This window comes from Aplosporella prunicola, assembly GCF_010093885.1.
Source record: "Aplosporella prunicola CBS 121167 unplaced genomic scaffold K452scaffold_3, whole genome shotgun sequence".
Lineage (NCBI taxonomy): Eukaryota > Fungi > Ascomycota > Dothideomycetes > Botryosphaeriales > Aplosporellaceae > Aplosporella > Aplosporella prunicola.
In genome coordinates, this window is record NW_022983531.1 from 1,379,737 (window position 1) to 1,401,180 (window position 21,444).

General features: G+C 52.5%; 8 protein-coding genes across 8 annotated transcripts; 5 read left to right on the forward strand and 3 right to left on the reverse strand.

The window, feature by feature from the left end:
• Nucleotides 1-4: 4 nt before the first annotated feature.
• K452DRAFT_355779 (uncharacterized protein) lies at nucleotides 5-2,527 on the forward strand (the record flags this gene model as incomplete). The annotated part of the gene is made up of 2 exons (XM_033545992.1): nucleotides 5-1,117; nucleotides 1,154-2,527. The coding sequence occupies exons 1-2, from the start codon at nucleotides 317-319 to the stop codon at nucleotides 2,525-2,527; spliced, it is 2,175 nt and encodes a 724-aa protein (XP_033402098.1). The 5' UTR covers nucleotides 5-316.
• Nucleotides 2,528-3,223: 696 nt separating this feature from the next.
• K452DRAFT_219628 (uncharacterized protein) lies at nucleotides 3,224-4,610 on the reverse strand (the record flags this gene model as incomplete). The annotated part of the gene is made up of 4 exons (XM_033536421.1): nucleotides 3,224-3,980; nucleotides 4,046-4,131; nucleotides 4,182-4,344; nucleotides 4,408-4,610. 4 exons carry the CDS (start codon nucleotides 4,608-4,610, stop codon nucleotides 3,224-3,226), a joined length of 1,209 nt encoding a protein of 402 aa, XP_033402099.1.
• A 769-nt stretch (nucleotides 4,611-5,379) lies between these two features.
• On the reverse strand, nucleotides 5,380-6,915 carry K452DRAFT_355781 (uncharacterized protein). Its single transcript, XM_033545993.1, has one exon. The coding sequence runs from the start codon at nucleotides 6,895-6,897 to the stop codon at nucleotides 5,428-5,430; it is 1,470 nt and encodes a 489-aa protein (XP_033402100.1). The 5' UTR covers nucleotides 6,898-6,915; the 3' UTR covers nucleotides 5,380-5,427.
• Nucleotides 6,916-7,140: 225 nt separating this feature from the next.
• K452DRAFT_315569 (uncharacterized protein) lies at nucleotides 7,141-8,444 on the forward strand. Its single transcript, XM_033543870.1, has 3 exons — nucleotides 7,141-7,565; nucleotides 7,628-7,756; nucleotides 7,809-8,444. The coding sequence occupies exons 1-3, from the start codon at nucleotides 7,176-7,178 to the stop codon at nucleotides 8,211-8,213; spliced, it is 924 nt and encodes a 307-aa protein (XP_033402101.1). The 5' UTR covers nucleotides 7,141-7,175; the 3' UTR covers nucleotides 8,214-8,444.
• Nucleotides 8,445-9,939: 1,495 nt separating this feature from the next.
• On the forward strand, nucleotides 9,940-12,417 carry K452DRAFT_283662 (GMC oxidoreductase). The gene has a single exon (XM_033539812.1). It carries the CDS (start codon nucleotides 10,327-10,329, stop codon nucleotides 12,274-12,276), a length of 1,950 nt encoding a protein of 649 aa, XP_033402102.1. The 5' UTR covers nucleotides 9,940-10,326; the 3' UTR covers nucleotides 12,277-12,417.
• Nucleotides 12,418-14,265: 1,848 nt separating this feature from the next.
• K452DRAFT_315571 (uncharacterized protein) lies at nucleotides 14,266-15,579 on the forward strand. Its single transcript, XM_033543871.1, has 2 exons — nucleotides 14,266-14,556; nucleotides 14,629-15,579. The coding sequence occupies exons 1-2, from the start codon at nucleotides 14,424-14,426 to the stop codon at nucleotides 15,228-15,230; spliced, it is 735 nt and encodes a 244-aa protein (XP_033402103.1). The 5' UTR covers nucleotides 14,266-14,423; the 3' UTR covers nucleotides 15,231-15,579.
• Nucleotides 15,580-15,881: 302 nt separating this feature from the next.
• On the reverse strand, nucleotides 15,882-16,613 carry K452DRAFT_315572 (uncharacterized protein). Its single transcript, XM_033543872.1, has 5 exons — nucleotides 16,478-16,613; nucleotides 16,405-16,430; nucleotides 16,238-16,347; nucleotides 16,155-16,180; nucleotides 15,882-16,092 (listed from the first exon to the last, which is right to left on the reverse strand). The coding sequence occupies exons 1-5, from the start codon at nucleotides 16,558-16,560 to the stop codon at nucleotides 15,945-15,947; spliced, it is 393 nt and encodes a 130-aa protein (XP_033402104.1). The 5' UTR covers nucleotides 16,561-16,613; the 3' UTR covers nucleotides 15,882-15,944.
• A 3,240-nt stretch (nucleotides 16,614-19,853) lies between these two features.
• K452DRAFT_348920 (uncharacterized protein) lies at nucleotides 19,854-21,393 on the forward strand (the record flags this gene model as incomplete). The annotated part of the gene is made up of 2 exons (XM_033545567.1): nucleotides 19,854-20,048; nucleotides 20,101-21,393. 2 exons carry the CDS (start codon nucleotides 19,854-19,856, stop codon nucleotides 21,391-21,393), a joined length of 1,488 nt encoding a protein of 495 aa, XP_033402105.1.
• Nucleotides 21,394-21,444: the final 51 nt, after the last annotated feature.

Consider the following 21,444-nt stretch of genomic DNA (forward strand, 5'->3'; position numbering starts at 1 on the left):
ACCACCCTCCACCATACCGCCTTCCACTTGTCGCCCTGCTTCGACCCTGGCACCTTAACAGTCGCGAGCCGCGCGCTCATCAATGGCTCCGGTAAGATATGCCTTCTCTTCTTTCCTTCCCTTCTCATGCACCCTTACCCTCACCTCACTTCACTTCAACCCGGACTTGGGGAACAAGATGACTACGCCGGTAGTATTGAAGCACTCTGGGAACATCTTACGGCTGCCTTACTTTCAATCGCTTGATCTTAACTTCTCACGTCACTGTCTCGCTTGACAAGCCCGTCTTTGTCTCGCACCTTGGCCACTCGCAACGATGGATTACCCCAACGCCTGGACCTTTCCCGTCGAGTCTCGCGAACTACCACCTTTGTCCCAAGCATCAGATGGAAACCCTGGCTCGATTTACCCGCATCCGTCTGGTTCTACCGTGGGTCCGACCAATGTCGGAACTTCTGCACTTTTGACGCAACTCACCGTGTCTGGAGAGACGTCTGTGCGCATCCAGGAGTCTGAGTCTCCATCGGACATGCCGCGGCGCTACAGTCACGGCCTCAACGAACCTTCACTGCTGCTACATGAGCGACAAGACAGTGCCCAGACCACTGTTGCGTTTCTCCACCCACGAAGCCTTTCTCAGCACCACTATCCCAGCAGCCGCAGACCGTCTCTAACCCATGACGGCTTGCCTTACCCTCTGCGTTTCCACGGAGACACTGCAGGCCAGATGGTTCCGTGGGGATTTCCAGGTCGTTACGGCTACTATCCCTCTCCATCACCGGCAGCAGACATGGATTACTTCAACGACGTGTACACTCCAGTCAGAGGCTACCCGTCACTCTTACCGGAATCAGAAATATACCACCGCCACGCTACGCGCACTCCTCCCGCGTACGGCATGCATTATGGATCCGCCGTGTATTCCACTCCCTCGACAGTGAACGTTCCTTGGGAACCGGACACGCCAGAAAGCATGGACACTGCCGCGGAGAGACCTGTCCCGAAGCTGAGAAGAATCGCTGCCAGAGAGAACCTGAGAAGGCCAACCGAGACTCCGGCGCCTGACCGAAGCCCCATGGTTGTCTTCCAAGCTTGGCAGAATCCGATTCACCCAGAGGTGCGATATATGTTGCTGACGTATGTACTTCCCTAGTTTCGTCCAAGCGGGCGCTCGAACAGGTCCGGCCGTGGACAGATCGACCACGACGTATTCGAGGGCCTGCCCGTCCGGCAATGGCGTCAGACGGACACAGTTATCGGCCCGGTGCCCCAGGCTCAACCGGCCTTGCCCAAGGATGCATGGCCCGAGCCGCCAATGCCGCGCGATTCACAGCTACTTCCCGAGCACAGTCAGCAGCTACTTCGCGCTGCGCGAGCGGGAAGGCTCTACAGACCACCGACGCCGCCGCTGGAAGAGGAGAAGGAGCCGGGCGAAGAAGACGAAGAGGCGAAAGAGCAACACCGTGGATTTGTGGCCCGGAAGTGGTCGCAAGTCCCTCGAAATCTTGAGGAGCCGGAGCCAGAGTATCTTGCCAAGCGCAGAAAAGGCTTGCCGTCGCAGTATTCCAGCATCATCGGCACCAATGGCACGCTCGCTCACACCGGACCAGTGAGGGAGACCAAGGTCAAACGGGCAGATGCGGACGGCAATGTGCAGATCCTCAAGGTGTTGGTGCCCGAGGGTCAGAGCATAGAGGGCGAGGTCGTGGAAGAAGATGCGGCCATGGCGGAAGCTGCACCGGCAGAGGCCACGCCAGGCACCGTCGTGGAGGGTCTGGGTGTCGTCAACGCTCAGGGCGTGGTTGTCGCCAGCGACTTGCTCCAGCAAACGCCCCCAAGGAGAAGGCCTCCGCCTCCACGCAGAAAGCCGAAGAGGGGCCCCGGCCGTGGTAGGAAGAAGGTCATGTTCGAGCCCGGCGCCGAGGGCGCGGCCAATGGAGAGTCTGGCCAGGAAGGCGCCACACAGTCAGGCGATCCGCCCATCAAGATCGAGGGTACGCCGGTCACGGGTGATACTCCGATGGCAGATGCTGGCGAAGAGACGGAAGAAGGGGAAGACGGCGATGACGGTGACGACGACGACGAAGACCGCGACAACGACGAGCTCTCCCCGCCGCCTGAGGACGTGCCAGAACCAAAGACAGAACCGGCGGGCGCGACGTCCGCCACACCAACTCCCCTGCCCGACCGCACCACATCGCAGGACCCCACCGCCCCGCCACAAGAAGGCGACGCCCCCGCCGCCGCGCAAACCGAGACCGCGACGGCACCGCCCGAGACCGCGCCCGAGGTGCCCGAGGGGCCGGCCACGTCGCTGAGCAACCCGCAGCCGGCGTCGGTTGTGCCGGCGAAGCGCGACCGGTCGAGCTCGCCGGAGCTGCCGCTCGCGAAGGACGGGCCCAAGGAGTCGCTGGAAAAGGAGGACTTGGAGCCGAACCCGCCGCTGGCGCAGCAGGACGACAAAGCGAGCGAGGTGGAGCTGGATTTGTTGGGGAGTTTGGAGAGGCAGCTGGACCAAGAGGGTTAGGCGGACGTGCGGTGGGTGTTTGATCCTTTGGATGCGCCGCCAACTTGGGTACGAGTCTGGTCTGGACTGTGGTGCCAGTGCGAGCGGTCTTTGGGTGCCTTTTTGTGATAATACAAGGCTGGTTCGGCTGCGGGGTTGGAAAGTCTTTTGAGAAGGCTTTGCTTACGCACGGGATGGAGACGCGGGTGTCTTTGCGTCGGTTGGACACGCGTAGTTTCCTTTGTCGGCCTTCTGCCTTCTGCCTTGCTGTAAAGTAGCGACTTCACTTTTTTGCCCTTTCTAGTTGGACAGACAGTACGGTATATGACAGACTGCTTTATTGAAGTGATGGTCCCGGCGTGATATGATGCAAGCAAGCAAACAAAAGTCGCCCGTTTTGAATTAGAGAAAGAGTACAAGGAGGGTTCGCCGCGTAGGACGCTTTGAGAAAGACGGCGAAACTTGTCAGAGAAAGGTAACTCGAACAGCAACCAGGTGTTGTCCCTGAGCTAAATGATAATGATGTCGACTAGGAGCTCTATGGAAACGATCGAATGAAGCGGGAAAGGAACTACATCTCGCGAGTGGTTTCGGGTATTCGCTGTTGACTGCTGCTTATTATTGAATACCCATTATAAAATAAAACATCTCAGTAAACCTCCCCTTTCCCACAACCCCCTCAAAGCAAACCCCCACCCATCAACTCTCCCCCCAACATCACTCATAAACATAGCAAAACGGACCCCCAACCGTACTCACCAAATCCCCTACCCTCATCAGCTGCTCTCGCAGCCCCATACTCCCCAGCGCAAACCCCAAATCGACCGCATCCCCCAACGACGTATTCCGCGACTTGGGCACATCCAAAAACGTCCCCGTCTGCGCCACCTGCGGCAGCCGCACCCCCTGCCCCCGCATCTGCCACACCCACCACACGCGATCCACCATCGCATGATGCAAGAAGAACGCCGGATCCCCGGGCGACACGAAAAAATCCCGCCCCGGATCGCCGCCCAGCGCGTAGTGCGCGCCGCCGTGCACGCCCAGGCTCGCCCCCGGCGCGCCCTGCATCGCGGTCTGGAAGCTGTGGATGTCGCCGGAGTCCAGTACGAGCGTGGCGATGGACGAGGCGTTGGCGTTTGCACGCAAGACTGCGTCTGTGAGGTCCCGTCGCAGGCACCGCGCGTTGTAGTCCAGTGGGTTGGAAGCCGAGACGTGGCTTCCGTTCGGTAGGAACAGCAGTGCGGGCCCGAGGTTGACGCTCATGTTGCTGAAGGGGCCGGCGTACACGCAGCCGCCTCCGCTGCCGGGTGGGAGGCGGATCGGTGCGAGCCCTGTCGTGTCGGGCCCTCCGACTAGCACTTCCCCTTGGTTGGGGACGGGTGCGCCGTTGCCGGACAGGGACACCGCGCTACCGTCAAATATGGGGGAGGCGGCGAAGCCGGTTCGCGCTGTTTGGCTCCAGTCCCAGTACCTGGTTGGGGAGGGGGTGGTTAGAGCTTGTTTCTTGCGGTTGGTGCGCGTCGACTGGTTGCTTACGGTTGGGTTCCCGTGTAGCCGCATTCATTGCGCAGGGCTTGCTCGTATGCCCAGGTGAACCATCTGTGCCATGAGAGAAACGTTCCCTGTTCTGGTTAGGTCTGAGGTTCATCGAAACACATGTAATTGAGCTTACAGTTTCATGAATAGTCATGGTTTGGTTGATGTGGACGGCGACAAAGTCGTCATAGCGTGTCTTTGCCCCCGGCGCAAGGGCTTGCGGCGTGTTTGCCGGCTTTCGTTGGAGGCAGAGCACAGCGTTGATGTACTCTTTTTTTTCTTCGTCTTTTAAAACACCCCTAGTTTCAGTCAGAGGCTTCTGGAGTTAAGATATTAGGAGTGCAATTTTCAAGTTTGCTTACCATTCTCTCCGAACTGAAACATTATCCTTCGTGCAAGTGTCCGCACGAAACGGCCCCGATTCTTCCAACTGCTCAAAAGCCGCCTCGTGAGCATTCTTCGCCAAAGCCTCGACCTGGCTCGCCGCAACATCAAGATCGGCCGACGGCTTGCTGAGCAGTGCTGCAGTATCTGGGGCTTTGGGAAGAGCGGCCACACCGCCCATCACCACCAAGCACAACAAGAAAAAAGCGCCTGCAAACATCATGTGAACAAGCAAAGCAAAGAAGAAACCTTACAAACAGAGAAGTTTCTTTCTGCGAGATATAAAAAGACGACGCTCCCACGTGAATATATCGAACCACCGCAACTATAGCCAAGCATACTGGCGCAAAAAACCATCCGAGACGTCAAGCGCCAGCGCAAAAACTCGATCCCGAAACGCGCAAGCGCTTGCGAGGGTTAGGTACGGCAGCGTGCGTACATAGGTGCCCATTTGCAGGCAGCAGTGCGCTCCAGGCCGGGCCTCGGAGGGCAATCCGCTCCCTGACAAGCCTCATGTGCAGCGCAGCGTAACTGTAGCGGGTTAAGCGCATCTGGGCTTTGCGAGGGGCCGCGCTGCTGGTTGGCCAGCAAGGCATCGTTGCCTGCTGCCCTTGTCGGCGTCAATAGTTAACTACTGGTGCAGGAGATCGGTCGACTGGTCGTGTATGCAGCTCATGCGTCGGGGGGAGGCATCCCTGTTTTTGCCGACTTGTCGCGCCCAATGCTTTGCGCGGACGGCGACTGGCTGTGCGAGTATTGCAAGGGCGGCCTCGTGTTGGCGGCAGAGGAATGTTCATGGTCGTGGGAAGCTTGTCAAATGAAATTGACACGGTTGGATTTCTTCATGAGATTCGTCCTGCGATTGATGTTGCTTAGATTGTCTAGGAATGGGCATCAAAGACATTATATGGTTAGCATTATAGTACCACCGAGTTCACAGCAATACAAGCAAAAAAAAAAAAAAAAAAAAAAAAAAAAAAAAATACAATTGAAGCAGACTAACTATCAGTTGATCGGTTCGACTCTTCATTATGATTGACTTTGGGTGCCAACTTTGCCGTGTCTATTAGGAGGACTTCGAAATCGATGTTTCTTTGAGCTGACAAAGAGCGCATCTCTTCGATAGACGCCTGGACAGCCTCCACAGACGAATTTATAGTACAATTGGGTTCCAGAAGACCCGTGCAAGGAGCAACTAGGACCTTTCGAAAAGCTGGAAAGCGTTCTATACCAGAAGTGGCGAGGTCTTTGAGTAGAGAAAGGGTTAGCTCTAGAAAGTTTACTGCTTGAATTATCACTAGATGCTCGAAAGAATGCGGAAGGATATCGACGAATTTGACCGGTGCTACTCCAGGGACTTGTCTGCCTATGAGTAGATTATCTGTAATCTCCAGTAGCTTGAGTTGACTGAAATGCTGGAGTGAACCTACTGGAATACTTCCAGCTCCCTTCATTTCGTCATACTGTTCCACAACTTGGAATTCCAGCACTTCGATCGAATTGCTCTGGGAGCGCAAGTAATCCAGGAGTTTGAGCACACTGATGTCCGTATATATTCTCTCGCAATACCGGAACTCTTTGAGGGCTTTGCAGCCGCAAATTATGTTACCGACCACCTTTTGGTCCAAATCCGATAATACTATGGAAATTGATGAAATGTCCGAAGACTTTTTTGGCCATTGCCTAAATTCAACTCGGTGAGCCGCAATTAACTCTAAGGACTGCAGGCTGGGAAACGCTATGTTGAGGTTATACGGTAAGCCAGCCACTGGTTCGCTATGTCCATCATATCTATAACAAAGATGGCGAACTTTTGAAAACGGCGATCCGGGCGTCGACTCTGGCGATTTCGAAGCACGTTCCAACGTTAAGGAAAACCAGGAATTCCGCACTAACCAGTTCTCATGCCTTTTGATGCAAAGCTTTTGTAGGCCGGGCGTCAAAGTCACAAGCAGTGCCATCTCCGCCCATGGATCCCGTCTACCGATGGCCCGGATAAAACATTCTTGGTCATCAAAATCCACCTGCTTCGCAGCCAAGAGGAGGGGATCCGTCTCATCAAAAACGGTATCGTTGCCAATCACGTAGGAGGCCACAGAATCAACCCCGAAGAAGAGCTGCTCGATTTTGGCCGCAAGGTCTGGCCGGGCCGCAACCGTGCGGAGATCCTCCTGGCTCGTTCCGTGTTGGATGACGAACATGTTGAATAGCAACGGCTGTGCTATCCGGCGTATCTTTCTGGAAACTTGACAGAGGCTCTTCAGCGCCTTTTTGTTTGTTTTGTCGCGGGATGGACACCTCCAGCCATGGTATGGGTATGTAGTTGTGTCTTCAGCCTGATAAGAGAAGATTTGATCGAGCAATTCCTCGGGCAAGTCGTTGATTGATTTGGGTATCCTTGTGACGGCCGCGGCCCGCTTGGGGTCAGGCGGTTGGCCTGGTGAAACTGCTCTCTTGAGACCCTGCATGGCCGGGGATGAGATGGAGTTGGAACGTCACGGTCGACGCCAGGACGCCAGGCAACCCAGCAAATGAACGCGACACTCGGCGGTGGGACTGGGCAGAAAAATGTTGCGTGAGGAGAGCCGGGTACCGGGCGGCGGGCCCTCGGCTAAAGTAGCGGCGTGGGTACTTATGTAAGCGAGCCATAGCTTCTTTCTTGGCGATCCCCCGGCCTTGTGCGACAACCGCATGTTTCGGCTTTTTTGCACCGCGCCGCATAAGATTCACGAAAGCTTCCTCCTCAATGATGGCGTCTAGGCTTCTTGCTTGGACGAGCCCTTGCCTGAGGCCCTGTCAATTGCGGTGCACCATCTCAATCCCCTTTGCCCAAAGACGGGCAGTCCATGTCGAAGATGCAGGCGAACAAGCAGCCCCGACAGAGCGAGCTGTCCATGTCGAAGATGCAGGCGAAGAAACAGCCCCGAAAGACCGAGAAGATTTAGATCAGAGTCTAAGACCGTGGACGGAGGACTGGAAGAAGAAGAAGGATGCTGAGCGGAAGGTGCAGGTAGTGATAAAAGAGCTGGGCAGGAACCTAAGGAAGGCAAAGAGAGAGCAGAAGAGGATGGATAAGGAGGCAGAGGATAAGGAGAGGATAAGGATAAGGGGGTCTTGTTATGAGCCAAGCAAAGAGGTATCAGCGCCAATTCCGTCAAGTCCTGGGTTTTGTTGACATGGAAAACCATCCCTCTCCAGGTCCATGTTTTTAGCAAGGAACCTCCTGAAGGGTACATTTACATACCCAAAATAAACAATGGCTATTTCCAGGTGCGACGCCTTTACAGGTCCACTATGTTCGCAGGGAAAACGCCCTATGCTGTTCACGTACGCTCCGCATATGCGTTTCATTTGTCTCTTGCTGAAAGATTCGTAACAGAGGCCGCTGGATCATGACGGGATTGCCCCCCCTATCGGTTTTCATCTTCCCATCGATATCATCCGGGAAATACAACTCAAGAGCTTAGATCATCGTCGTGACGAGTACACGAAAAGCCTCAAAAACTTATATGAGTTGGTTCCATTGGAGGACGAGACAAACGTACTCGATAGGGCCGTTGCAAATGATCTCATACGAAAAAGGGGAACGGACCATTGGTTGCGCTCGATCGTCCATCACTACTTACAGGATAAGTTTAGATCGCAAGGAACCGGAGAGGAAGTGGACAAGATTATCTTGGATGTAAAGAATTCATGGAAGTCTGAGAAGAAGAGGAATAAGAGTAAGAAGAAGGAGGAAGACGACAAGGAAGACGAGATTGATGATGACAGCTCTCGTACTTGAGCGGTCCACGGATCTGGGCTGGCTTCATTGAAATAGAGGCACCACGCGCTTCTGCAGAGGACGAGTTGATCGGGCAGTTTCGCTTTATGGAAATGATCTAGATGGTCACGAGTTTGTACATGTCTAGCGTTTGGAACTGAAAGGCGTCCAAATTGATAAAAGGTTCTTAATAACTGCTGGACAGTGGATACGTCTGTTGTACTTTTGCGGTCCGAAGTTGCAGAGAAGCAGAGCTTTAAGTATTAGCTACATATCTGACTGAATCGCATGGCAAGCCATTCACGTCACCTGTGAGTTACCCCGGTTCACGGAACCATGTCTCTTCGTGCCACACGTCAGAATCCTTGCCCTTTTGCAGATTGGCTCGCCCTATTTATAGAGCGTAAATGTTGATTCAGCTCTCTACAGCCTTATAGCATCTATAGCTGAACGTTCCCGCTATCGTGAATGAATAGCGACCTCACTGTTACGTCAAAGTCTTCCTCCTTTGATAGAACTCAATGTCTTTGCGTTCTAGAGAATCTCATCTCAACAAGCTTCAACCACCTTGACAAACCAATTTCGAAATTTGTAGGTCCGACTGCTTGATGGTAAGTCTAGAATGTCAGGCCTCCGACCGTCGTCAGCATCTGCAATTTTGCTTCACAGATGTCTTGCGTTCCGGATTCTTCGGTCACTTCCTTTCCCGTCTTCCTTTCCTTCTTGTTAGCAGCCATTGACTGAGCACTCTGTCACTCGACCTTGCGTTACCTTGCATGTCCTAGGCATCTGAAGCCTACAAAACTGCTCCACAGTTACCTCATTCGTGTAAAGGGGCCCGCATGAACAACTCGGAAGAAGCAAAACGTCTCTGGGAATAATGTCCGCGGAGCTAGCATGTTCGGCGGTACTCGAGTCAGGCCAAGCTACCAAGCCAAAAGCGGCAGCCCCTTCCCTTTCTTTGGCAGTGCTTTGGCCTACTCATTGCAGCAATGTGGAGTAAGAACGGATATTGGATAAACCCGTCACCAAGGGAGCAGGGACAAAGCACCATGGAGATAAGGGATATCAACACCACAGACTCGAACGCCATCCGAGCTTGTGGAGGTACGATGCTGGGTAATCGGGTCACGACTCAGCGAACGGGACACAGACGCCGAGTTCTTTTCCGAACGCGATAATCCGCACACCGCATGACGACGGTGCCTATCAAATGCGCAGTTTGGCATTGGGGAGCGATGTCGACGTCGTTGGAAGCCGATGCTGGGCCATATCGAGTCGCGATGGATGCGAGAAACTACTCCACGACGTCTTGAATATGATCTGGTGTTAAGGCTTATGTGCGCACTGTTGTGCAATATGTTCCTTCGATCCGGCAGATCCGCTAGGCGGATCGATCTCAATTACCGCTGCATGCGGTGTCGAAGACGTGGGAGGACGGGCCGAGAGACGGTGAAGAGTGAAGCCGCCGTTGAGCGCGCACTCCCGGCACCAACGCGTCCGCTCGGTTCGTTTGTCCGCAGAGGGCAGGCGGTGGGAAGGAGGAAAATGGGATTGACGAAGTGACGGAGAAAAAATCGACAAAAGAGGAATTGGAGCGACGTTGTGAACGGGCGTGTGGGCGTCGGCACTACCGGAAGCTTCCACGCGGGACGGCGGGCGTTGATCCGCTTCCGGGGCTCGGGCACCGGGGTCGCGCGCACGTTAGGGACGCGTCCAACCTTAATCTCCCGCTCGCCTCGACTCCACCAACTCCACCTCCCACTGTCCACCAAACACCCCCTCCACTCCAAGAATGTCGATCTCTCGCCTTTCTTCACCAGTTCTTCCAGGGTTCCAGGGTCCCAAGTTCGTGCCTGGCAGAACCCGCCGGATAGGGGCTGACCGTTCAGTCCTAGCACCAGGCCCGCGCCACTGACTATACGGCCATACTCCACTCTCCACCAGGCTGCCAAGGGAAACATCAAGAGAATCCAGGCATTTGCCGGACTATCAACTGTGATGGGCTCTCCTGCTCCATGACTTTTTAAACCGCGGCCTCGTCCCTCTGAATCAATCAAGGCCAGGGTCGCTCTCAGTCTCTCCTTGACTCAATCACTCCCTCAGTCCCTCCTTCGCATACACTCTTTCCAATATGCTTTTCCCCAGGCTCCTCAGCCTCATCGCCTCGTCGGCCGCCCTCACTCAGGCCGTCAAACTCACCGGCTACGAATATGTCGTTGTCGGTTCCGGCGCCGGTGGCGGTCCCCTCGCCGCCCGTCTCGCTCTCGCTGGCCACAAGACCCTGCTCATAGAGGCTGGTGACGACCAGGGCACCAACCAGAACTACACCATCCCCGCCTACTCGGCCAAGTCTTCCGAGGACGAGCATATGGCCTGGAACTTTTTCGTCAGGCACTACGCCGACGATGAGAGGCAGAAGAAGGACTTCAAGCTCGCCTACACCACTCCCGACGGTGGCGAGTACGTTGGTCTGGACCCTCCCGAGGGCTCTGAGATCAAGGGTATGCTCTACCCCCGCACGGGTACTCTGGGTGGTTGCACGGCCCACAATGCCTTGATCGCCGTCTACCCCGATCAGTCCGATTTCGACTACATTGCCACTCTCACTGGCGATGGATCGTGGTCTGCCGACAAGATGCGCAAGTACTACCAGAAGATGGAGAAGAACCAGTACCTTCTCCCCGGCGCCGAGGGCCACGGTTACGACGGCTGGCTCGGCACGGAGACGGCCCCTCTCAGCATTGTCCTCGAGGACCCCATGCTCCTTGAACTGCTTCTCGGTGGTGCCAACGCTCTTGGCAACGAGACCAACGCTCTCTTCAACGTGGGCTCTTTGCTTGCCGGCGATGCCAACGCCGACACCAAGGAGCGCGACACCAAGCCCGGCTTCTACCAGATTCCTCTGTCCACTGATGACCACAAGCGTAACGGTGCCCGCGAGTTCATCCTCGCCGTGGAGGGTGCTAAGAACCTCGACGGCTCCAAGAAGTACCCGCTCGATCTCCGCATGAACTGCCACGTCACCAAGGTCACTTTCGATGAGTCTACTAACCCGCCCACTGCCAACGGTGTCGAGTTCCTCGACGGCAAGCACCTCTACCGCGCCAGCCCTCTGTCCAAGAACTCCGAGAAGGGTACTCCAGGCAGCGCTTTGGCTTCTCGCGAGGTCATCGTCGCCGGTGGCACTTACAACTCCCCGCAGCTCCTCAAGCTCAGCGGTGTTGGCCCGGCCGAGGAGCTTGAGCGTTTCAACATCTCTGTGATCAAGGATCTTCCCGGTGTCGGCACCAACCTTCAGGACCACTACGAAATCTCCGTCCAGGCCCGCACTCCCCACGACTTTGCTGCTTTCGACGGTTGCACCTTCAGCCTCGACACCGACGAGGACCCGTGTGTTGACCGCTGGGAGAACGACATTCTTGGCAACCGCGGCATCTACTCTTCCAGTGGTCTTGCAGCGACCATGTTCTACAAGAGCAGCGTCAACGCCGACAACAACTTCGACTCGTTCGTCTTCGGCGGCCCGGTCAACTTCCGCGGCTACTTCCCTCACTACAGCTACAACGCCACGGTCGAGCACGACTGGTTCAGCTGGGCCATCCTGAAGGCGCACCCCCGCAACACGGCCGGTAGCGTCACCCTCGCCTCCGCTGACCCGCTCGATATGCCCGACATTGTGTACAACTACTTCGACACGGGCAGCGGCGACTACAAGCAGGACCTGCAGACCATGTACGAGGCCATTAACCTGGCCCGCGACGCCTTCGACCGCCAGCTCGTTAACGTCACCGAGGTCCTGCCCGGCCCCGACGTCCAGACCAAGGAGCAGATTGACGACTACGTCATGAACAACGCGTGGGGCCACCACTGCTCGTCGACGTGCCCCATTGGCGCCGACGACGACGACATGGCCGTCCTGGACTCGAGCTTCCGCGTGCGCGGCGTCAAGGGCCTGCGTGTCGTCGACGCGTCGGTCTACCCCCGCATCCCCGGCACTTTCACGGCTGTTTCCACTTACATGGTTGCTGAGAAGGCGGCTGATGTCATGCTCCAGGAGCTCGAGAATGAGGGTAGCTCGTAATGTTAATTTCTAATCATGACGGAATGGTTTGGTGGTCGTTTCTTGTTGAGGAAGGTTTAGATGAGGGTAGATGATGGCTGTGCAGATTTACGTAATAGATTTAGACAGGACACTCGTATTGTTAATACCATTGTTATGGCCATACTTTCTAATGTGCTTGATTTGGGGGTTGAAGCTGCTGAGTGTAGCGTTTAAGAGAAGTGCCGATTGCTTGGATGGCTGCTGACTTGGTAGGTCCTCAAGAGACTTGAGCCGTTTCTTTTAAACGTACCTGACGGTTAAACGAGATTGATTGCTCAGCAAGATAGCCAATCAGAGGCTCTCAATAAAAAGATGACATGTACTCTACAAGCATAATAACTACTAACATGTATACAATTTTGGCATAGTTACTATCCACTGTTAGACATTGAATCTAAGCAAAATAATAGAAGTTTACATGCGAGAATTAAAGCACATAAGGTTTGCAAGAACTAGGACCCAGGTAATCGCTACCAAACCCGTCTGCCAAGAGAGCACCCGACGAAGCCCGAGAAGGGTATCTAATTGGCTATCTCGCTAAGCAGTCAATCTCGCTCATGGGTCAAGGACGTTACTCATTGTTCACTTGTAAGACTTCGAATTTCACCTAGGTTGTTGAGCCCGCACCGATCGCTAAACAGGCATTGGCTAATCCTTCACCATGCGCAGTCAAGTACACTTCCCTATATCCTCTAAATTTCCGACTTGAAAGCTGAACACCCAAAGTCACGGCCATCTCCATCGGGCAATGTCCGCCTATAGTTTCAGCACGCACACAACGTCCAATCCGGTTATACGGCTTCTATTAAGTAATGCGCTCCCACAACGGAACGACCTTCATTTTATCATCGATGACACCTTCCTGTGCTCCGGGAAAATAGCTGCATTAACCAAGCCGCTAGGTAATGAGCAGGTTACAGTATCTGGAGAGTATAAAGTCCGTTATCATTAGCCAGTGATTTAGCCGGTGATATCGCAACATAGCTGCAGTGATAGTAAGCGGCGATTAAAAGTCGTCCATCCAACTAACATCAGTTCGGTTAGTAGCGGCATTACCTGATGCAGGTCTCACTGTTTCAGACAAAGGTAGTAGCGGAGAAGAGCTCCGGTCAATGAGTTTGCAACACGTTGTGGAGAGCGCAATGAAATGCATCTAACCGCTGCGCTTATCTGGCACTAAATATGGACTTCAGCCTTGTGGGCTTGAGATTTGTGGGCCGATTTTCCGCACATGTACTCGTAGAAATGACGCAATAAGGCGAACGTGCCGGCTGTCTTTGAGCTGCAGCAAGACACCTGCGCAACGGCTCGGTTATCTCCATGTTGCACCAAGGAAACGAGGCAGCGGGTGGGCTTACCCGAAGCTGGTACAGCCTTATCAGAGCGAACTACATTGTGCAACTTCATCGGAAGCATCTCCTACACTTGACTTCTGGTGATAGCATATCCCTGGTGAAGAAATCTCAAACACTGTGGCAAACCACACACTGTTACACTTGAACCATGTGCGTTTGTCAGCAGCTCTTTTCCGCCCTTGGCCAATATATAAGTAAGTGGTGCTGTAGAACTGCTCTTATTCTTACAATAGCTTCTCGGTTCTCGTGCTAGCTTCTCCACTTCAGAATGCTGTCGACATGGCAATAGTAAATGGCCAAAACAAAGAGTCATACCAGAGCCTCGGCCGATAGATCTTGGCTTCCTTGCTTTTGAATCTCGTCACGTCAAGCGGCACAACGTTGCACCCCGAACTCTCAGATGCACTGAGAAGGTGGGCAGCGAATTGGACTTTGTCGGTCCCGACCGATCTAGAAGGCAAACAGCCACAATGATATCACCCAACGCAAGCTTGACTTGCAGCTTCAACCTATCCAATTGTTCTACGAGATTGGCGGGAGGGGGTTGCAATATCCGCGCCTCTGTCATGATACCTTCCTTCCCCTCGAAAAGCATGTGCTTCCCTTCAGCTCAGGTCGCTGCAGCCACCGCTCAATAGTGACTGCACACCAACCCGCCCCAAGAGGCATATATAACCTCGGGTCCAGCACGTTTTCAAAACTTATTTCACTCTTTGAGTCGCATCACTCGTTCAGTCACAGTCTCACCTTGAACCCACCTTTGATCCAACCATGGCCACCATCAAGAATTCCAATTTGCCGGCCACGGAAGCAGCCAATCGCGTCGACATTGTCGTGGCCCACTACAACGAAGACCTCTCCTGGCTGAAGCCCGAGGCCGCCGATGTCATCATCTACTCCAAAGGTACATACCGATCTTACACCACACAAAGCACAGCCCTCCCCCCATGCACAATCTAACACGTCCTCAACGCAGGAAACCTGCCTAAAGGAAAACACTTCCGCCAGATCCACCACCTCCCCAACATCGGCCGCGAGAGCCACACCTTCCTCCACCACATCGTAACGCGGTACGAGACGCTGGCACCCGTGACGCTGTTCCTACAAGGCAGCCGAGACGGGGCAGCCTGCATGCGCGAACACACGACCATGAGCATCACCGCGATGAAGAACCGCGCGCTGACGACCAAAACCGGCGAGATGATGGTGTTCGGCTCGCAGGCGCTCGGCACCGTCCGCCCGTTCCAGCGCTGGGAGCGCGCCGACTGGCACGACGACCCCGACCGCATCTTCTGGATGAAGCAGCAGGCTGTCACCGGCGTCGAGCAGCTCACCGCCGACTGCAGCCCCGGCCAGTTCTGGGCCCGCGTTTTTGGCTACCCCCATCCGCCGCAGATCATGTTTGCGGAGGGCGCCCTGTTTGCTGTCCGTGCCGAGTCGATACGTGCCAGGCCCAAAGAGTTCTATGAACGCCTCCTCGATATGTTCGTTGTTGCTGATCATGTCAATCCCGAGATCGGCCATTTTGTAGAGAAGTTTTGGGAGGAAATCATTGCTTGTAAGGTCGTGGGGCATTAGCAGGGTGTTGGTGCTGGTGTTGTTCTGGGTTGCATAATATGGGGTATTAGTTAGAGTTTTCGCTACTTGTTGCTTGGACAGGCACGCATAATTCTCTTTCGTTGTGTTCATTATACATTTTTCGTTTACTTGTTCCTAACACCCGACTTTGGTCACCATCATCTAGCGAAGCACTGAAAAGGCTTGCGCCTCAGAGATGTCTCATCAGCTGGCAAATAGCGCGAATTTGGTCTCCCGAGGTATCGGTAACGTTATGATATCGTCGGCCTTGCCGATTGTATGGTTTGCTCTCAAGTCGTTATCTTATACTGTTAAGTACCGGCGTGCCATAGCTTACATGCAGCTGCGGTGGGGTTAAACCTGCACAAACAAGCCACTAATCCAAGGTACAGCATAGCCAGGGATCTCTAGTCAGCCTACAAGTAGACCTATGCCGTACGAAGCTATGACATCACCCTTGTGATTCCCGTGATATGTATCACTGCTGCTGTTGTCCTTCCGGCTATCCGGTGTTTCCAGGTGGCTTTCTTTCATTGGGAGGTATTTTTATTTTGAAACTTGCTTACCATGGCGTTTTGGATCTAACCGGCTTTGAGCACTAGTATCATCAGTTTCATCACTTGTAATACTCAACCTAATCTTGGTTTCAATGGCTTGAAGCTTTCGATCAAACCAAATCGCGATCATCCGCTGTTATTATATACACGGAGTGCTCTACTCCTGCTTAGCATTTCCCACTGGCTTCAACCACGTTTCTCTTCCCACACTAAACACCTCCGTAGTCGGCGTTGCTGTGATGTCGAACACATTCGCCTTCACCAACACCTTGCCTGGGAATTGCGGGCTTTTGGTGAAAATGGGACTTTGAACGAGACGAAAATTAGCTTTCACCCATAATCTAAAGAATTCAGGACATGTAAATACCTTCCACAACCACTGCAAAATCCTCGCTGAATAACAAAACGTCAATAGCTGATCTAAAGTGTTTTCGCAGCTTAAATACTCACTTGAACGGTGTTTCCGCTTGCAGTGTTCTTGTCTTGGTACACCTTCAGTGCAGAATTAGAATCGTCAATGACAGCCTCGGGCTCATCGAGGACATAGTTGACCGAGAAAACTGGTTGTAGTTAGTGATGCGCACCAGCAAAATCTCAGTGCAGACGGTATGACTTGCGTCCACCGGTGCGGCGACAATTATGACTGTATGCGTTAGCGAAGCGACAGAAGATGATCAGGAAATACACTACCAATGACAGAGCAGAGATTCAGACGGTTGTTCTTTAAGCGTCACTTTGATACTTTCGCAGTTGCAATGCCCTTGGTACGACATTTCGTTGGCGATCGTGTTTGCTGCCGCTTGGATCCACTGTCGTTGTGGTTGCAATTGATATTCTATTCGTCTTTTCTGTTTGCGAAAAACAGCGGCTTTATGTAGTCATGTCGTTTCCGCGTTGAGCAGTGATTAATAATTTGGCTGCATGTGCATTACCAATAAGTTCCGTTCGACGTAATAATGCGTCGCTGCTTATGATTGCTGGTGGAGACTGGAAATCCATAGATTGGTCTCGCCTACGCTTGCAGTTGCTTGTTTCGGAAAGTCTTTGTGTTGGCCCCCCGCGGAGTGGTGTTTGACTCGCCCTCTTTGAAACCGCCCGCTTAACCAGATCATCTCCTGCATTTGTGTCTTTGCATAATGCGCCTTTAAGCAGAGGTACGGGTGCATACCTGGAAGATAAGAGAATGTTTCTAGAACTATCTGCGAGCTTTCGGATAGTTGCGAAGTGTAGAACAGCTGAAAGATTAGAATTGGGGCGGGGAAGTATATGGTAAGAGCTCACATTACATGACGACTGTAGACTCTTGTAGAATCTCTATAAACAAGCTTCCTATTATATACCTCCCAGGATAATTAGTTGGGAATAAGAAAGAGAAGGGTCAAATATTAAGTCGGCAGCGCGGGGGCTGTTTCGGATCACCCCACACACCCCGAACAAAAACGGCGCCAGTACAAGGTACTGATCTAATACTTCAGATCGCGAAATTGTTCTAATCATATGGCCGCTCCTAAATCCGATCCCTATAATTAACTTAATAGTACTTTCTTCTCTCCGCGACGCACAATGTATTAAAATACACGAATAGCTAGTAGCTTATAGAGGAAGGTATAAACGAAGTTTATAACCTTTCGTGAAACATTTACATTTTTAATTCGTATAAACGCCAGGTACCCGCTGAGGCTTATGCTAAAATCCAAATTCTATCTCTCCACCAGCTTCCGAAGTGTCCATTATACTATTAGGCTATAGGAGCGTATTCGGATACTTCGAAGAATTGGAAAGGTGCCGGCCAGCTTTAATTGCAATAGCAGTTAGACATGGCATACTTTTGTCCATCTAGAATGTCTCAGTAAGCTCAAAGTTCACACTTCAAATCCAGCGGATATTTAATTTTCTTACTCTGCGTCTGGTACTGCAAGTTGTTATTGGAGCAGCCATAAGATTGAGAGCCAGAACAGTAGTCTTTGCATTGATTTGCCTCTAAATCATGCGGCTTTGGTGGGTCAAACACCATGCATTTTCCCTTAAGCGGGTCGTTGTCGGGTTGCACGAGCCGAATTCCATCAGGATAGGCGAAAGCCGTGGTAAAAAGCGCGGTTCCGACAAGAACAATGGCGAAAGAGCTCTTCATTATTACTAGTACTGTGGCGTTGGGGAAACGTGGAAGTAGACGAAAGAGTGGAACAGGATTTGCGAAATGAGAATGGCTGAGATGGTTGTTTAGTATGGCATTACCGAGTGAGTGAGAGGTTCTTTTATACCGAGGATAGAGTGGTTCTGCTGTTGCTATGTTTAGATTATAGTGGACTCTTCGGTAGCCTAGAACTCTCATTTGGGGCCAAGTATCATAAGAGCAAAAGAGGCGGTTTAGAATCATAGGGCGATGTAAGCCGTGTAGATCTGCTAGCGGCTAGTGCTTAGGGACCAACAGCGTGCTCTCCACGGAGGCTAGAAAGAGATCTACAACTAAGATCTTGTACAGGTATAGAGCTAAATCACATGTCAATAATACCCATCGCTACGTTTTTAAGACTGTAAGACTTATTAACAATGCACTGTTACAAGCAAACCTAAATGCGCTGCGAGCAACTTCAATGTGGTATCTAAGAATTTTATGAAGTATAATGAATATCTTAGGATTTGTTGTTTCGTAAGATACGGAGTTGAGAGTTATTAGTTCTCTTCCAATTAAAATTTTATTCTGTACTCTACGATCCGTGGCCCTCGTTGCTGAGACTCAAAAAGTAATACCTTAGGAAGCAAATAGGATACGTAAATATGTCTCCAGAGGCAAATGCCGTACCTTTACTCCTAATGACATTCGCAGTGTCCTTCAACGGCCTCCATCCCATCTAAAGATTTAAGTAAGCTCGTTGTTCATATCTCCATCCCAAGTATTAATAGAAAACTCTTACCCTCGCCAGGAACAGGCTTATAATCTGTGCTAGAGGGGACACAAGCAACAGTATATTTCACATCCTTGCCGCCCTTTCCAATGTCAGTGCAGTATTTCTGGCATTTCTCAGTGGCGCTGTGATTGTTAGGGTCCGTTGGCGTGTAGAGTAGGCAGATATTAGGAGCGTCGGCCTGAGCTAGAGCTGGTGCGAAGATTGCTATTCCGAGGATAATAATAGAGAGCGGTCCCTTCATGTTCTTGGGATATTGTGTTGGAGGGCGATGGAAAAGACGTAAGATGGATGTGGTGTTAAAGCTTCGAGAACTTGGGTAGTGAGGTAGAAGGGATGTGTGATTAATGGCGTACTGAAAAGTGAGGGAGATGCTCTCTTTATATTCAGAAAGAAATCTCCCTGTCGCTTCCAATTTTAGAACAAAGCATCAGTGTCGTGTTTGCCATCATCTGACAAGCATATCTAAGGCCAGATATTACGGGGTACAATGCGAAAAGCGAGTGTATAACATAGGGAAGTGGAAACAGTGCAGATCTACTAATAGTCAGTGTTCATGGGGCCAACTGCGGAGAATGGAAAGATCAACTTCGTTCATGTAGTATTGGGGGCTGCTGCAACGGCTTAAGTGTTGATCACCTCGTGTAGGGGCCAACAAAGAATAAGATAATATAAAAGACAAACATCCTTCCTCCAATAGGTACCTGAATTTACGGCCAGTCATAGAATTAACTACGAGAATGCAGATGCGAGACTAACTGTTTTCTAATTAAGCAGCTAATTGCGAAATTCCGCTGGTTGTTACTATTTACTACTTGTTTTCAGTCCAAATTATTTACACATACATTAAAGAAAGCCGGCCTACTTCACGACCACATCTAATGATTCTTGAAAGCCTTTCAGAGCTGCATATAATAAAAGTACCGTACATTCTCTAGTGTATCTAACCTTATATATTTTAGCCCAGAGCATCATGCTGTAAGGATACGAATCCTGTGCATTGAAGTCATTGGCCAATGCACTTCCCGGATCTCGGATCTGCCGCGCAGAAAATCGGACTATATTGTGGCTATGCAGCTTGGCTTGACATTATCGTCTTCGAAGTTGGAAAACCCTTTTTCTTCCAGAATCTCCTTTCATTCAAACATACGCCATTGACAATGGAATCTATTCTTCAGATTAGCGCTTGTGCGGCGGCTGCGTCGGTCGTCTTGATTAACGTCAATGTCCTCCGCCAGTTGCTGTATCGAAACAAGAACGAGCCGCCGGTTGTTTTCCATTGGGTACCTTTCCTCGGAAACACGATTAGCTACGGAATGGACCCCTATGGCTTCTTCTTGAAGTGCAGGGAAAAGGTAATCCTCTGCCGCAGCCTTCGCCTCTAAACCATATTGACCATTTTCCCAGTACGGCGACATCTTTACCTTCATACTTCTGGGCCAGAAAACCACCGTTTACCTCGGCACCGATGGCAACGAGTTTATTCTCAACGGGAAGCTGAAAGACGTCAACGCCAAGGAAGTCTACAGTCCCCTGACGACGCCCGTCTTCGGCTCCGATGTCGTCTACGACTGCCCGAACTCGAAGCTAATGGAACAAAAGAAGTTCATCAAGTTCGGACTCACGCAGCACGCGCTCGAGGCGCACGTGCAATTGATCGAGAAGGAGGTTCTCGACTACATCAAGACATCGCCGAAATTCAAGGGATGCGCAGGCACTGTCGACATCCCGGCCGCAATGGCTGAGATCACCATCTTCACCGCTGGCCGCGCGCTGCAAGGAGAGGAAGTCCGCGGGAAACTGACCGCCGAGTTCGCCGACCTGTACCACGATCTCGACAAGGGCTTTACGCCTATTAACTTCATGTTGCCGTGGGCGCCGCTGCCCCATAACCGGAAGAGAGACGTGGCGCATGCCAAGATGCGGGCTATATACATGGACATCATTGAGGAGCGACGCAAGGAAGGGGTCCAAGAAGGCTCAGACATGATCTGGAATCTCATGCGCTGCAAGTACAAGGACGGCAAACCAGTGCCAGACAAGGAGATCGCTCACATGATGATCACGCTGCTGATGGCCGGGCAACACTCTTCCTCGTCCATCAGCTCGTGGATAATGCTGCGCCTAGCCTCGCAGCCCGCAATCACGGAAGAGCTGTACAAAGAACAACTCCGCATGCTTGGGCAGAACGGCCATCTTCCCCCCCTGCAATACAGCGATCTCGAGAAGCTGCCTTTGCACCAAAACGTCATCAAGGAAACCCTGCGCCTGCACTCCTCGATCCACTCCATCCTGCGCAAAGTCAAGAACCCGCTGCATGTCCCCGGCACGCAGTACGTCATCCCGACCAGCCACGTGCTGCTCGCGTCCCCGGGCATCACCGCCCTTAGCGACGAGCACTTCCCGAATGCCGGGCGCTGGGATCCGCATCGCTGGGAAGACGAAGCCGACGAGGAAGAAGACGACGGCGGCGGCGAGATGGTCGATTATGGCTACGGCGCTGTTCCGTCAAAGGGCACGAAGAGCCCGTACCTGCCGTTTGGCGCTGGGCGTCATCGCTGCATTGGCGAGAAGTTTGCGTACGTGAATTTGGGCGTTATTGTTGCGGTTATGGTGCGGAGTTTTAGGTTCGCGAATCCGAAGGAGCGTGAGGACGTGCCTGCTACGGATTACTCGTCGCTTTTCTCGCGCCCGATGTAGCCGGCGACGGTGTGCTGGGAGCGGCGGTTTCCGGAAGAGGAGTGAGGAATG

What these genes read in the sequence shown, in the direction of transcription:
- K452DRAFT_315572 (XM_033543872.1), bottom strand. Translation starts at nt 16,560, where the DNA reads ATGTCGTACCAAGGGCATTGCAACTGCGAAAGTATCAAAGTGACGCTT. An exon ending in TTGTCGCCGCACCGGTGGAC is followed by an intron (nt 16,348 to 16,404) that starts GCAAGTCATACC and finishes AACTACAACCAG; the next exon opens with TTTTCTCGGTCAACTATGTC. An exon ending in CAAGCGGAAACACCGTTCAA is followed by an intron (nt 16,181 to 16,237) that starts GTGAGTATTTAA and finishes TTTGTTATTCAG; the next exon opens with CGAGGATTTTGCAGTGGTTG.
- K452DRAFT_315571 (XM_033543871.1), top strand. Translation starts at nt 14,424, where the DNA reads ATGGCCACCATCAAGAATTCCAATTTGCCGGCCACGGAAGCAGCCAAT. An exon ending in TGTCATCATCTACTCCAAAG is followed by an intron (nt 14,557 to 14,628) that starts GTACATACCGAT and finishes TCCTCAACGCAG; the next exon opens with GAAACCTGCCTAAAGGAAAA.
- K452DRAFT_283662 (XM_033539812.1), top strand. Translation starts at nt 10,327, where the DNA reads ATGCTTTTCCCCAGGCTCCTCAGCCTCATCGCCTCGTCGGCCGCCCTC.
- K452DRAFT_355781 (XM_033545993.1), bottom strand. Translation starts at nt 6,897, where the DNA reads ATGCAGGGTCTCAAGAGAGCAGTTTCACCAGGCCAACCGCCTGACCCC.
- K452DRAFT_315569 (XM_033543870.1), top strand. Translation starts at nt 7,176, where the DNA reads ATGATGGCGTCTAGGCTTCTTGCTTGGACGAGCCCTTGCCTGAGGCCC. An exon ending in GTTATGAGCCAAGCAAAGAG is followed by an intron (nt 7,566 to 7,627) that starts GTATCAGCGCCA and finishes ATCCCTCTCCAG; the next exon opens with GTCCATGTTTTTAGCAAGGA. An exon ending in AAACGCCCTATGCTGTTCAC is followed by an intron (nt 7,757 to 7,808) that starts GTACGCTCCGCA and finishes GATTCGTAACAG; the next exon opens with AGGCCGCTGGATCATGACGG.